At 39.5% G+C, this 14,359-nt stretch overlaps 2 protein-coding genes across 2 annotated transcripts; both read left to right on the top strand.

Annotated features, from left to right (window-relative positions):
• The first annotated feature begins 289 nt into the window (after nucleotides 1–289).
• Nucleotides 290–13,391, top strand: LOC111233243 (dehydrogenase/reductase SDR family member on chromosome X-like). Its single transcript, XM_022761017.1, has 7 exons — nucleotides 290–398; nucleotides 6,893–7,000; nucleotides 7,563–7,631; nucleotides 9,258–9,359; nucleotides 9,446–9,653; nucleotides 11,093–11,300; nucleotides 12,438–13,391. Exons 1-7 carry the CDS (start codon nucleotides 299–301, stop codon nucleotides 12,618–12,620), a joined length of 978 nt encoding a protein of 325 aa, XP_022616738.1. The 5' UTR covers nucleotides 290–298; the 3' UTR covers nucleotides 12,621–13,391.
• On the top strand, nucleotides 315–6,482 carry zbed1 (zinc finger BED-type containing 1). The gene is made up of 2 exons (XM_022761006.1): nucleotides 315–398; nucleotides 3,800–6,482. The coding sequence occupies exon 2, from the start codon at nucleotides 3,849–3,851 to the stop codon at nucleotides 5,898–5,900; it is 2,052 nt and encodes a 683-aa protein (XP_022616727.1). The 5' UTR covers nucleotides 315–398; nucleotides 3,800–3,848; the 3' UTR covers nucleotides 5,901–6,482.
• Nucleotides 13,392–14,359: the final 968 nt, after the last annotated feature.

Here is a 14,359-nt window from a genome sequence, read left to right as displayed (position 1 = left end):
AAATGAGTTTAAGTGGATTTACTCATGGAAGTTTCCCCCTGCAGCTTTTCTGTAACAGTTATTAGCAACTACAATCAGCTTTATTCTATAATTCAATACACTCATAAGATGTATCAGGAGAGAAAAATAAGCTTTCTTGTCTTAATACTTAATCTGTAGCATTTTTGTGGGATCTTGTGACGCAATTTTCTTAGGGGGCAGAACCCACGGAGAGACTTATCTGGCGCGGGCAGCGACCCGGACTTATTTCGGTGAAGTACAGTGGGACTCGGAAGCTGTTCGGTGGAACGCAAGAAGGATGTGGCTGCAGAAAGTGTTGGTGCCTCTCCTCAGACTGTATCTATGCGGAATTAAAGTCCTTCTGTATCAGATGTTCAACAGATCTTTTACGCTACCAGGTCAGATACATTCACATTTACTAGATACTGTCTGCTTATTTGCATACAATTTCCCATTGCCTGGGACATGCTGCTTTTGTGTGCCGAACTCCGTGAGAAAAACATCTTCGATACTTCTGTCTTATATATAGACGAAAGATAAAAAATAGAAAAGAATGGCGTCAGTCACTTTTAACTTAAGTATCTTTTGGTCAGTTCGGCATACATCTGATTCACAAAGCTTGTGAAGTTAACGAGTTTAACGACTGATTCACTCGGTACAGCCCATTATAACCTTCCACCCAAATACTCAGAGATAACACTGTAAACCAGAGCTGTAAAACTGTGGTGGACGTGTAGTGTAGTGGAAACATCAAGTGTATGTGGAATCAACCAGAAAAGCAGCCACTGAAAGAGAACAAGACTAATTTTGTAGAGAGTCACGGCAGCATTAAATTGGTGGTATTTTGAACGGGGTTTGGTGACGCTGCTTGCTCGTTGCTCTAATTAGCCAGCTGGGGTGACAGCTTCCCAATAGCCAGTGTATAATTTGTAATATTGAGTGTATCTGCTAAAATAATGCTGTATTAGACATTAAAATAAGATTAAGTTCACATTAAGTGATTAAATTGCATGTTTTAATGTAAAAACTTTTATTTTGAAATTAACCAGAGAACCTGGTCATACACCTTTTTATTAGTAAAAAGAAAAACCTCTATGAGACTTAGTTCATCTTTTTCATTGTAGCCATGAAAATGCTCAAACTATTGGCTAGAATACTTACTGATAATATAGCAAATAAATGCAAAGTAATGAACTGTGTTTCCCATACACAAATGTAATATATTGAATTTCCATATATGAAATATACGTTTTTCTTTTATATATACATGTATGTATATATATATATATATATATGAAACCTATTACAAATTTTGGAACAATTTCCAATTTCATATATATATATATATATACATACACACTGTTGCTCATAAAGTTGGAATAAAAAATTCTTTACCTCTTTCCATGAAATCATTGTGACAGTGTGATTTATTTCATTTCACCTTGGTAATTGGGACACATAATGTAATCATTGCACCTGGTCAAAAGTGATGACTGATGCATTTAAATAGGAATAAACAGAGGATTGTGTCTGAAAACAAAATTATTCCAACTTTATGGGCAACAGTGTATATAGCCTATACAAATATATGTGTTGCAAGCATATGTGTTCTTTGTAAAAATTAATCATATAGTTATTGTTAATATATGTACATATACAAATATTATCTATGAGTATTTCATATATGTGATAAACTTTTATCTTCATATATTCACAGGATGTGATAATGATGTATCCCCTTATAGTTAGGGACTTAAATGTCATATATTACATTTCTGTATGGGTTAACTGTAAATGTATTACATTTAAATGTGACAAAAAAGTTATTATTAATTGCAGCTTGCACAGAATCATTCATTTTAATATGTGACTTTTGTAGGATGATAACATAGGATTATATCTTAAAGTCATTTTGCTGAAATTTGATATCATTAAAAGGCATACCAGCCCATACAGTATAAGAATAGATTTTATTTATTTAGCATTAATTGGATTACAGGGATTTCCCTAGTGAAACCTGCCTGAAGAATCAAGGAAATTCCCACTCTGGAGTTTCACTGGGAAGTGCTGCTTGTCACAGTAAATTCTTTATTTTTTAATCACCTCAGTGTGAAATTTGACATTTGTGTGAAAATGCAGGAACTCAAAATGTCTCTGCTAATCCACTAAAAACAAAAACATATATCGACCTGTTTGGTGATCAAGGATGGCAGGAAAAAATTAAAGCTATCAGGTGACAAAGACCCCGTCAAAGCTCATCACATGTGCTTTTGTAATGTCAGATTGTCCCCATTAAAATATGCCAAATTAACTATGATCAGCTCCTGTTTGCATTCTTTTATTCTCAATGGACATCAGAGATAATGATATCTTCACAGCCTCCCCTTCAGCTCTGTGGTGCTCCCCTGGGGAGGCTTTAGTCTTTCTCTTCCTCTTTATCCTGCTGAATGTCCATGTTTATTACAAACCAGAACCACAAGTCAAATTCATCCTATGTGTCTATTTTCTTTGCTCTGATTGAAGCCCATCTGCTGAAGACCACGAGATGTGCTCAAAAGCTGTGGAAAAAGCAGTGACTGTCTGTTTTTGTTGCTCTTCATGCACACTTCCGCTGGTGTGAATAGTCTTTGATTGTTAGATTTAAAGCTATAAACCAAAATGGAATTTTGTGTTCAAGCATGTGATGGTAGAGTGAGAAATAATACATTGTACTTGAAGACAAAGAGCTGGTTATGCCTCCAGATGGTAAAAAGGGGGTTATAATCTTATTATCTCTCAAAGAATGGAGGCCATTTAGTGGGTAATAAGGGGCTTTCTTAAATCCTTGTTACATGGAGTATCCTGCACCATGACAAACAAATAAAGACTGACTGCCTTTATGATTTATCCACTTTTATTTGTATAGCACCAAATCATAATATTAATTACCTGAAGGCACTTCACAGGCTAATAATATTGAGAGAAACTTGACAGCAGTGGAGGAAAAACACCCTTCTAACAGGAAGAAAACCTACAAAAGAACCGGTCCTGGGGTGGGGGGGTCTGTCTCGACCACTTGGGTTGAGCGTAAGGGCTTAAAAGGATATATAATCTTGCATTTCAGCATTTTGGTTCATCTGGAGAATCTTCATTGAGTTATTGGGACATCCTGACAATAAATAAATTGCAGTAGTCCAGTCTAGAGGTAACAGATGCATGGACCAATTTTTCTGTATCCTTTTCAACAGGATGTTAATATTTTTCATCCAAGAGACTTGTTTTATATGTGAGATAAAGGACATGTACTGGTCAAAAATGACATTGAATTCTAAGGTAATGCCATCCAAAGTACCTATCAGATAATGTATCTCTAAGGTTTTTAGGGCCAAGTACAATAATTTCAGTTTTCATCCAGGCTTTTATGTCTAAGTTTGACTACTTGATTAGTTTCATCTGGCTTTGTAGATAAATACAGCTGGGTGTCACATGCATAGATAGCAATGGAAATTTAGTTGGTGCTAATATTCCTAAGGGAAGCATATATAGGGTGAAAGTATTGGTCCTAGCACAGAATCCTGTGGAACTCTATGACTAACTTTTTTGTGCATGGAGAAGTCATTATTAACATGAACAAACTGCTACTAATCTGTTTTTTGTATGGTAACCTAGTATATGAACGGGATATTTTACCTGGTTAGGATTCAGCTGATATCAAACTGAAAGATTTCAAAATCCCATAGAATTGTAGGTTGACAAATAGCTGTAATGGTTTCACCTACCTGTTAATATCCTCAAATGTTTATTTCGCTATTCTTGTTAGGTGCTCACTAAGTGAAGGCATCGAAGCGGATTGCTTACCAAAGGAACCAATGGAGGGTAAAAGCTCAGGACGTTCGTGCTCTGGCCTCAATCTAGTCGCACACCCACGAGCCAAAAGCAAAGTCTGGAAATACTTTGGCTTTGACACAGATGCAGATGGCTGCATATTGCACTGGAAAAGGATATACTGTCGCGTTTGTATGAGTCAAATTGCTTACTCCGGAAATACATCCAACCTGTCGTACCACCTTGAAAAGAACCATCCAGTAGAGTTCAGTGAGTTTGTGAAGAGCAACACGGATCAGATGCGTGAGGCTTTTGCCACAGCATTCTCCAGGATAAAGACTGAGCCTTCAGGTCTCCATGGTCAGCAACAGTCCCAGGACTCAAACATAAGGCAGAGCTTAGACTATGAAAACAGACGTCACAATGACCTTACAATAGCTATCATCAACTTCATCTGCGAGGGGCTGTACCCTGTATCTGTAGTTGAAGAGCATACCTTTAAGACCTTAATGAGTACTGTTGACCCTGGGTACTCTCCACCCACCAAAAACGAACTGGCTGTTAAAATGGTTCCTCAGATGTATTGCCGTGCCCGGGACAAGGTCTTTAGCGATCTTACTGGGGTTGTTAACTGTGGTGTTACTACAGACCTCTGGCAAAGTCAAACCCAGAACAGAACATACATTTCACTCTCTATGCATTCAGTTAATTACAATAGTACAACTGGTTTCTCTATGACCAACAAGTGCCTCAAAACTTTTGAAGTACAAGAAGAAAACACGGCTGAGAATATCACCAGAGCAATGTATGAAACCTTTGTTGAGTGGGGGATAACTCATAAAGTCAGCGGTGCAACCACAAATGGTTCAGTAGACATTGTCAAAGCATGCTCGCTCCTGGAACTGTCCGTGGAAATGCCTTGCCTTGGACACACCATCAATCACGCAATGGATGAAGCCTTCCAGCTGCCGCGGCTCGACAGCTTTTTGGGATGCTGCCGCAAACTTGTTGATCATTTCAAAGAACCTACAATGTATCTGCTGAGAGAAAAGCAGAAGCAGCATGGCCTCACTCAGTGTGAACTCATCTCAGACAGGGGTAGGTCTTGGTTGGCCACATTAGCAATGTTACAAAGACTGAAAGAGCAACAGGTTGCTGTTACTGCAACACTTACAGAGAGTTCCATCAGCCATCATTTCAGCTTTGATGGCTCTGACTGGACTTTATTGGAGGGCTTGATTGAAGTCCTCCATCCTTTTAAAGTTGTGGCGAATATGATCACTTCTTGCAGGTACCCAGCCATTAGCATGGTAAGGCCTGTACTTCATATGTTGTTGAACACCAACCTCAAAATCAAGGAAGGAGATATCAAAGAGATCAGCATGACCAAAGAGGTCATCTCCAAGGTCCTATCAAGCACCTATTCACAGAATTTGCCGCTATCGCAAGAGATCTCAACATTCCTCAACATCGCTACATTCCTTGATCCCCGGTACAAGAAGTTACCTTTCCTGTCCACTCAGGAACGCTCCAAAGTTGAGAGCAACGTCATCGAGGAGGTAAAGGCAATCCTTGAGAAGCAGATGTCAGACCAATCATGCCTCGATGATTTCTCCTTGTTGTCTCAAGAGCCACCTAGTAAAAAACAGGCACCTCTAAGAGGATCTTCAGCTAGCAGTACAACCCAAGACAACCCTCTTGCTGCCATATTTTGCCAGTCTGATGCAGACCAGAGCCAGGAGGAGCTGCATGCTCAGGTTGTAGAGGAGCTGAGCAACTATAAGTCACAGAGGGTTCTAGGTCTGAATGAAGACCCTTTACTCTGGTGGTCAAGTCATGCAACCTTGTTCCCCACCCTCCCCAAGGTCCTGCAGAAGTACTGGTGTGTTCCTGCCACAAGTGTACCCTGTCACAGGCTGTTCAGTTCCTCTGGAACTGTTCTGTGTGGGAAGAGGAACTGCATAGCTCCGGCTCTAGTAGATCAGCAGGTATTCTTGTATGAGAACTCGCGGAGCTACTACGAAGCGGAACCCTGTGAGGATGATTTGGACAATGTTTGGGAAGGAAACTGTACTCTGAGTCAGCCTCTTGAGTGACTGGGCTTAAAATTGTATGAAGTCAAACAATTTTGACAACTTTATTCTCTGTGCACTGGGGCCTACATGCATACCTACCTGCTGAAGCATTAAAAAATCAAGGCATTTCAGTCAGTACTATGAAAATGTAATGGACCTGTTAATGATGATACTATAAACCACTAAGAGCGTGTACGTATGTATGCATGTACATGTGCTCTGGAACTTTTACTTTGGACAAAGACAGGCTAGCTGTTTCCCACTTCCCCCAGTCTTAATGTCACATCCTGACTCAGGCTCTTAATCAGGATGAGTAAAAAATGGGAGTGGTATTAATCGTCTGATCTCAGTGTCAGGAAAAACAAGGAAAGAGTGTAAAACAATGCACTTTTTTTCTTCTTTTTTTTGCTATTGTACAGATAAGAGTCTCCATCATAGTCGTGTTTTCTTTGTCAAAATATTTACAGAAAATGTTCATTGTAATAAACATAACAACAGATTCTGCCATAAAATGTTCCTATTGGATCAAACAAATCTGCAATATAGTAACAGTGTAACAGTAATACTGTGAGTTGTCTCTGTTCTCTCTATCTCAATTTTTTTGGCCATATCTGTTGCACTTTGTAAACATAAAAATGTACATTGGCATGTATACTATATGATGTAAAAGAACTTTGTGAAAGTAAAGACTTGTTTTCAATATTTGCCTCAATGGTTGATACTCAGACCATTTTTATTGCAATAGTAATTGTATTGTAAATATAATCACAATTGTTTGTCTATCACAGGGGCAACATACTTTGATTACAGACTAGATGTTCCTGCCTCAACACAGTCCACATAGTCCACTTTTATGTTCTGGCCTATGTGAGTCATTTGACAAAGTCCACATTTGATTGTGGATCACGTCGACTCTGACCTGCACTGATTTGACTGCCAGTGTCAAATCATATTGATACTGATTTGAAGGATTGTATTATGTTCTCATGCGGTGCCCTCTCTCCTCCACACAGTCTTACCCAAGCAAAATGGAAGGGTTGCCATTGTGACGGGGGGTACCAGAGGAATGGGTTTAGCGACAGCGAGACACCTGGCAATCCTTGGCATGCATGTTATCATAGGTAGGCGACTGTCCAATCATATGCCCTTCCTCAGTAAGATTACTGTGTATATACCTTGCTTTCCCTTCTTAATACAGGTTAATACATCTCTGCAGTCCAGCTTTAATTAAACAGACTTTCCCTCCAATAAATTTGTGGTTCATATCCTAAAATTTGATTAATGGAGGCCAAAGTTGCAATGTATGGAAGAGAATAAGGGCTACATGTGAATTTATTAATTTTTTTTTTTTTCATTTTTATAAAAAAAAAAAAAACATAAAAAAATGTACCAAATGTGGCCCTAATCCTCTTCCATAACAATGGTATCAGAGAGCTTGAGTCCAATACTTTATTTTCAAGTTGATACATGTTGTGTGAGGTATTCATAAGACCTGCAATTGTGAAACATCTTCAGCCTCACACCCTATCAAGTTAAATTCAAATGAACTGACTTGTTAGAGGTGACTAATTTGCACTGCTGTAGACAGATGACATGAGTCAGTGAGGGCAGTAGGAGTCAGTCGAAGTTGGTTGTCTGCTGCACATCTGCCCACCTAGTCTCTCTGATCTTCATCATCTCCAGCTGGGAACGAGAGAGAAGAGGGCAGAGCCGCCGTTAAGAATATTCACGAGGGAGGATGCGAGGGGAAAGGTAATTATCAGTCTGTCTCCATCTCTCTGTCTATCACAACTTTATATCACTCATTTAATGGATCCTGTAGTTTTCCAATAATTCACAAACCAGAGGGAAACTGATACAGTATGTACCTGTAAATTCAAAGGAAGGTTCCTGGAAAGGTCTAATTTGGTTTATTTCTGTGAAAGAGCAGGACAGCTGAACATGCAAAGTGTAGTTTAAATTACAAACAGGCAGACAATTCAACAAATATGGAGAATAAAGTTTGTAACAAATCAGTACTGTTGTTTCCTCACCCTGTAATAAAGTTTCAGCCTTTAAAAAACATCCTAGAAATTTTGACAAAATAATCTTCACTTACTAGCTTTTTGTGGAACTCTCAACTGCATCTCATAGTCTTCATCAGGGGATGGAGCTCGCCCAGTTGTCATCACGTGAGTATGATACAACAGTCACATGATAACAGGTGGTTATATGTTGGTCCCTCTTTCTTTAGCCAAGTCTGTCTTGGTCTTTAGTTATGGAACAGACTTTCAACAGATTTACCTCCACAGGTCACCACCACACCAACATTCAATATACCACCAACTAAGCAAACACATCCGCTAATGAAGACCATGAGATGCAATCCTCCAAAATGATTATACATTTTCAAAGTTCTTTAAAGTTCCCCGTCAAGGCAAGTGTCAAACAAAATATAGCAGACTTCAGAAAGAAATTCAAATTCAGAGTAAATTACCCCGATGTGCCCCAAAATTGAATGAGTTCGTCACTGACCGAAGCCCCATCCATGCACCAAGTTCGGTGCAAATCGATTTAGTACTTTTTGCATACACAACTTATGGACCACATTCTAGATTTGATTCCTTGCATATGGAATCAAAGCTTACTCTCTATGGTGAGCTATCCAGAACAAGTAATATAGTATAAGTAGTATAAGTATAACTGCAGTGTAGTTTAATTGATTTAATCTGGTGCTTGAGTTTTGACATTAGAAAACCACAGGCAGTGGTAAGTGGCTCATTAATAACATGGCTGCAATTTGCTAAGCCCAAGACTGTACCAGGGTTTACAGAGAATTGTAGCTTTGTAGCTTCAAAGCAGTTCACAGTTTTAATCCCAGAGGCCACAATCAGTACACACTGTCCGAAATAACATCCCTCTTCACTGCTGGTTTTACCCTGAAATTGTCCTATAAATAAGTTGCACTAATCCATTTGACCGTGTTTAATATTAAAGGGGTCACTTACAGTGACTAACGAGTGTATATCTTTTGCTTATAAGTAAAAGTACCAATACAAAAATGTAAAAATACTCCACTACAAGTAAAAGTCCCACATTCAAAGTTGTACTTAAGTAAAAGTACACAAGTAATAGATGGTAAATAGTTTACTATTTATTATATATCAGGGCTTGTGGGGGCGGACGTGATGTTGCCTTGGTACTTCGTTTTATAAGGTACTTTTTAGATTTTTGGGACTAGGAAGAATATAATGTAAGGAAGTTGAATATACACAGTATGTATATTTCTATATGTGTAGAATCTTTTTCAGATTATGTGGAATCTGTGCTAATCTGTGATTCTGAGTCTAATCTGTGATCTTTTTATTATTATTATTTCTTTTCCTTTTTTTATCACAGTTGAGTTCATCTTCGTGGACCTGACCTCCCTGAAATCAGTGCAACAGTTTGTTCAGATGTTCAGAGCTAGAGGCCTCCCCCTCCATGTCCTGGTTAACAATGGTAACTTGTTTTACTGCAGTACAATAGTGTTACATGTTTCAAAGGGTCCAGCTGTTTGCCAAAGGGTTTGTGGTTTTGTCATGTAGCTGGGACCATGATGGTTCCTGAGATGCAGACAGTGGATGGCTTTGAGTTCCATTTTGCTCTCAACTACCTGGGCCATTTTCTGCTCACCAACTTGCTGCTGGACATCCTGAAGAGGTCGGGACGACGGGGCTGCTGCTCCAGAATCGTCAACATGTCCTCCGCTACTCACTATGCAGGAGTCGTGGAAATGGAGGACTTAAACAGGAGGTACGAGAGACAAGGAAAACTCTAAACCGGTTGTTCTTAGGGTTACTAGGCAGTTCCACAAACACTTGGTGCCCTACTTTAATTCAGCGCAACAACAATTGCTGTAAGTATTTAGTTAAAACGTGTAAGAACATGTTACTTGCTTCACCTCCATAGGGGGAAGCATTTCACCTCTTCGCCCCTGTCCAGTTAATCATGTTGTGTTTTTCCCCATGTTCCTTATAATTTATTATTTATATGTGTGTTTATTCTTGATAGTTAAACTTGTTGATAGCACTGAAACAAATAATGAGTACTTGTAATACAAACAGTATGTTTTTATTTACCTATAAAAATATAAAGGCAAGGGGGTACTGCATGACACATGGGTGAAAGGAATGATGACATCATCACAAAGGCAGAATCAGAAAATAAGGTTTTTACTTACAAGATATTTGGCTTGGTGTTTGGTGCAGTATCCAATAAACATATTAACAGGAAATAATAATAAAAAAGGTAGGACTGCAACAGTCAATATATATATATCTATATCTGTATCTATATATATATATAGATATAGATATAGATATAGATATATAGATACACATATTAAAAAAATAAAACAATGAAAAAAACTATGTACAAAAGTGTTGACAAAAACCCTGCTGAGCAGGATGTGCAAAAGATCACAGTATAGATAATATCTGTACCCCAAGCTGGTCCATCACTGGGGAGGACTGGACTGGAATTCTGGTCCTGATACAGACAAACGTGATAGGACAATTACTTTAGATCATACAAGTTCTTTATATCCAAACATGTTAGGTCTGTTGTGTGTGTATAATAAATAGTAAGGATAGATTTGAATATGCTAAAATAAATACAAGCGTTTGTCGGTACGGTTTGTCATTTGCACTAATGATACTTTCCGCTAAAGACCAACATCAAATGTTACTCACCAGTCTAACAGAAAGGTGGCAGCTTTTCTCTCTCCAGTGATGGAAAACCACACCAGGATTTTTTGAGCATTTTAAACAATAAATTCTGGCCAGATCTTACACATTACACTTTTAAAGGTCCCATATAGTATAAAGGTAGCTGTCCATGTTTGATTATAAAGCAGGTTTAAGTTCTATATTAATACTGTGAAAGTAGTAGTAGTCAACGCGCTCAGTCCACAGAGAAATGCAGACTGCCTGTATTCAGAAACTGAGCCATAAGGACTTCCTGAACTTTGATGTCACAAAAAAGCAGTCAAAAATCCAAATAATTTAAATGTTTTAAAGACATTTCTAAAATGTTGGCCATGATCCTGTAATCAGCTCCCATATGTACCAGTGTACGTCAGGAGAAAACATTAGCTAACATGCTAAATCACTATGAAACAAGACATGATGCTACATTATTTGCTGTACAATTGTGCAACTCAACCCTCCCCCACCCCCTTCTTCTGTCGCCAGGGTCTGCTACAGTTCCCATGGTGCCTACGCTCAAAGCAAACTGGCTCTGGTCCTCTTCACGTACTACCTGCAAGAGCAGCTGACAGCCGGTGGCTTTCCTGTGACCGTCAATGCCGTGGACCCTGGGATGGTGGACACAGCGCTTTACAACAACCTGTGGACCCTTGCACAGGCACTGAAGAAGCCAGTGGCCAAGATACTGTTCAGGGTACATTTTTACTTAAATGACTCATTCATTTACTGAGTTACAGCATTGGTCAGATGACTGAGCGATAAGGTTACACCATGGGTTGGCGCCAGAGTGTTGGAGGTTGTTGCTCTTTCAGAAGGATTTGGTGCAAACTGACTTTTCAGACCCTACAGTAACTTTTTTTTTTCCAAAAAAACTCTGGGGGACTCTGGACTAACCTAGGCTACTTTCCGTAGAAGAGAGTCGCTGTACCGCCATGAGAACGTAAAGTCGGGCTTTCCATCAGGGATGACAATGCCAGACCGCATTCCTTGGAGGAAGACTCTAAGATTGAGTTCAAGTAGGTGTGCAGACCAAGAAGTCACTGTGAAGGCAGCATTGGTGACTTGAATTTGAATTTGGCAGTCATGGGTTGCAAGTGTAGGTTGATGAGTAATGGAGTGACATGTCCTTTTAGGCTGATCGAAGACCAGACAGGCTGCTGTATTCTGGACCATCTGTAAAGGTTTAAGGGTTTCCTAAAGGTCATTTTGATATGTGTCTGAAGTTACTGCACAAGGTTGGATCCGGATTAGGTTTATTTAGAACAATAGCCAACTCGAAATAGTTGGATGCATCAACAATTCAACAACCAACAGCTGATGGTAACCAAAACCAGTTTAAGAAATTTGGTGGGAATGCAGCTGACAGGAAGAGTTGTTTATGTTTGGTCTTTGGTCTGGTGATGAACTCTGTCCCACCTGTGGCAGTCGAGACAGATAAAAGCAAACTATCATCAAATCTAATAGTTGCCACAGTGTCCTGCCAGTGGGACGTTGGCATCCCATCACCTTCCATCCCCTCAACTTGTTTTTCAGGCATCTGTAACTTCCTTTTCAAACCATTCTTTAAGGTACGACTCATTCACATGCTGATTTCTAATGAGTTGTAAAGTTCTATTTTTCACTCTTTGGTAACGTTTTTGAAACTTCCCCACTCAAGAAGTGGAATAGTGAGCCATATATAGACATTTCAGAGTCTTGAACACAACTTACCTGTAAGCAGGTGGTGTTCATCCACCGAAGAGCTTGCTGAATCCAGATTGGATCCGAACTCCGGGCCCCAGTGGTCTTTGAACCTGTTAAAAGTCCTTTTCTTCATGTTTGTCCTCCTCAGACTCCGGCAGAGGGAGCATCCACCACCATCTACACTGCAGTCGCCTCTGAGATGGAGGGAGTGGGGGGCTGTTATGTGTACAATGGCCAGAAGACGCAGTCCGCTGACCTTTCCTACGACTCTGAGCTCCAAACCAAGTTGTGGAAGAAGAGCTGTGAGCTTGCGGGCCTTCAGGAGAACTAATATCCTTCAGACAGATGCTCTCTGGAGCCTTTACCTCACTTTATTATGTTTGACCGTCCACCTTGAGTTTTTCTCAGGAGCAAAAGCCAAAAACCTTAAAGAGGAACAGTCCTTCGAAATATATGTGTAAATTTTTGCAACTTAACATGCAAGTCTAATCAGGCAAAACAAGTTAAAACAGCTTTAGACTCCAAGCGTGAGCTTGGCTCCAACTTCCTGATTTCTAGTGGTTGAGATAATGTTCTATCACAGAGGTGTCTATCATCAGACCACTGGGAAGGTCCTCCAAAACGTTGGTGTCTTCATTATAACAAAGCTGACTTTATGACAGAGTAGAGTCTGTTTTTCCCAAGAGAGCTTAATGGTAAGTGTTTCTCCAGTTGAGGGAATCCAATCTGACCCCAGACCACCATGTGTAATCCTGTGTACACAGTGCAAACTGTGAGTCGTTGTTCATTTATAGTGTTACTACACTAAAGGCATGGTTCGGTTTTCTACCGCTTGATCGCTTAACTCCTGTTACATCATATAATCTAATATAAAAAAAAGGCTCAGAGCCTCTTCTTTTCTGATTGGCTCACTGACCTGTTGTTACTAGAGCCCCAGAGAGAAGCCTGAGAGAGAAGATGTTAAACTACATTGAGATGGTTTGTGGTTTTTAAAACTACAAGTATATCGAGGCGTCAAGTGGCACAGTGGGTTGAGCAGGCGCCCCATGTCTAGAGGCTACAGTTCTCGCTGCAGTCGGCCCTGGTTCGAATCCCTTTACTGCATGTCATTCCCCCTCTCTCTGCCTCCCCATTTCCTGTCTCTCTCTACTGTCATAAAAGGGCATAAAAAACTACAAATATATCTTCAAAATAAAACACAGAAGTTTAAAATATGGGACCTTTAATTAATGAGCAATTACAGTATGATATTATGTAGTGTATTAGAAATCAAAAAGCCCCCACATACTTAGCTTTAGCCTCTGGTTTGCTAACGGCAAAAATGTTGTTTTACTGTTATCGAAATTAGTATTATTATTGTAACATTTAATTTATGGCAAAAGTCTATATTATTCGTCAGTCCATGAAAAGAACCAAACCAACATACACTGTTCTTCTGCCCCAAATGCTCACTAGAAACCCAAATGTGGATTAAGCCACCGCTTAAAATAGTCCCCAACAAATGCACTGACAAATTGTTGGTTTGGGTTCTTTTCATGTGATTCATTGACAATATGAAAACTTTACAATAATGCCTGTTGTACAGAAATATTTTTAAANAATTTTTGCAACTTAACATGCAAGTCTAATCAGGCAAAACAAGTTAAAACAGCTTTAGACTCCAAGCGTGAGCTTGGCTCCAACTTCCTGATTTCTAGTGGTTGAGATAATGTTCTATCACAGAGGTGTCTATCATCAGACCACTGGGAAGGTCCTCCAAAACGTTGGTGTCTTCATTATAACAAAGCTGACTTTATGACAGAGTAGAGTCTGTTTTTCCCAAGAGAGCTTAATGGTAAGTGTTTCTCCAGTTGAGGGAATCCAATCTGACCCCAGACCACCATGTGTAATCCTGTGTACACAGTGCAAACTGTGAGTCGTTGTTCATTTATAGTGTTACTACACTAAAGGCATGGTTCGGTTTTCTACCGCTTGATCGCTTAACTCCTGTTACATCATATAATCTAATATAAAAAAAAGGCTCAGAGCCTCTTCTTTTCTGATTGGCTCACTGACCTGTTGTTACTAGAG

This window comes from Seriola dumerili, unplaced genomic scaffold (genome assembly GCF_002260705.1).
Source record: "Seriola dumerili isolate Sdu_G_001 unplaced genomic scaffold, Sdu_1.0 BDQW01000018.1, whole genome shotgun sequence".
Classification (NCBI taxonomy): Eukaryota; Metazoa; Chordata; class Actinopteri; order Carangiformes; family Carangidae; genus Seriola; species Seriola dumerili.
The sequence above is the reverse complement of the archived record's forward strand: the minus strand, read 5'-3'. Positions and strand labels throughout refer to the sequence as shown.

Excerpts from the sequence above, each read along its gene's own strand:
- LOC111233243 (XM_022761017.1), top strand. The coding sequence starts at position 299 with ATGTGGCTGCAGAAAGTGTTGGTGCCTCTCCTCAGACTGTATCTATGC. Across the intron at positions 399-6,892 it reads CAGATCTTTTACGCTACCAG|TCTTACCCAAGCAAAATGGA; the intron begins GTCAGATACATT and ends TCCTCCACACAG. Across the intron at positions 7,001-7,562 it reads TGGCATGCATGTTATCATAG|CTGGGAACGAGAGAGAAGAG; the intron begins GTAGGCGACTGT and ends CATCATCTCCAG.
- zbed1 (XM_022761006.1), top strand. The coding sequence starts at position 3,849 with ATGGAGGGTAAAAGCTCAGGACGTTCGTGCTCTGGCCTCAATCTAGTC.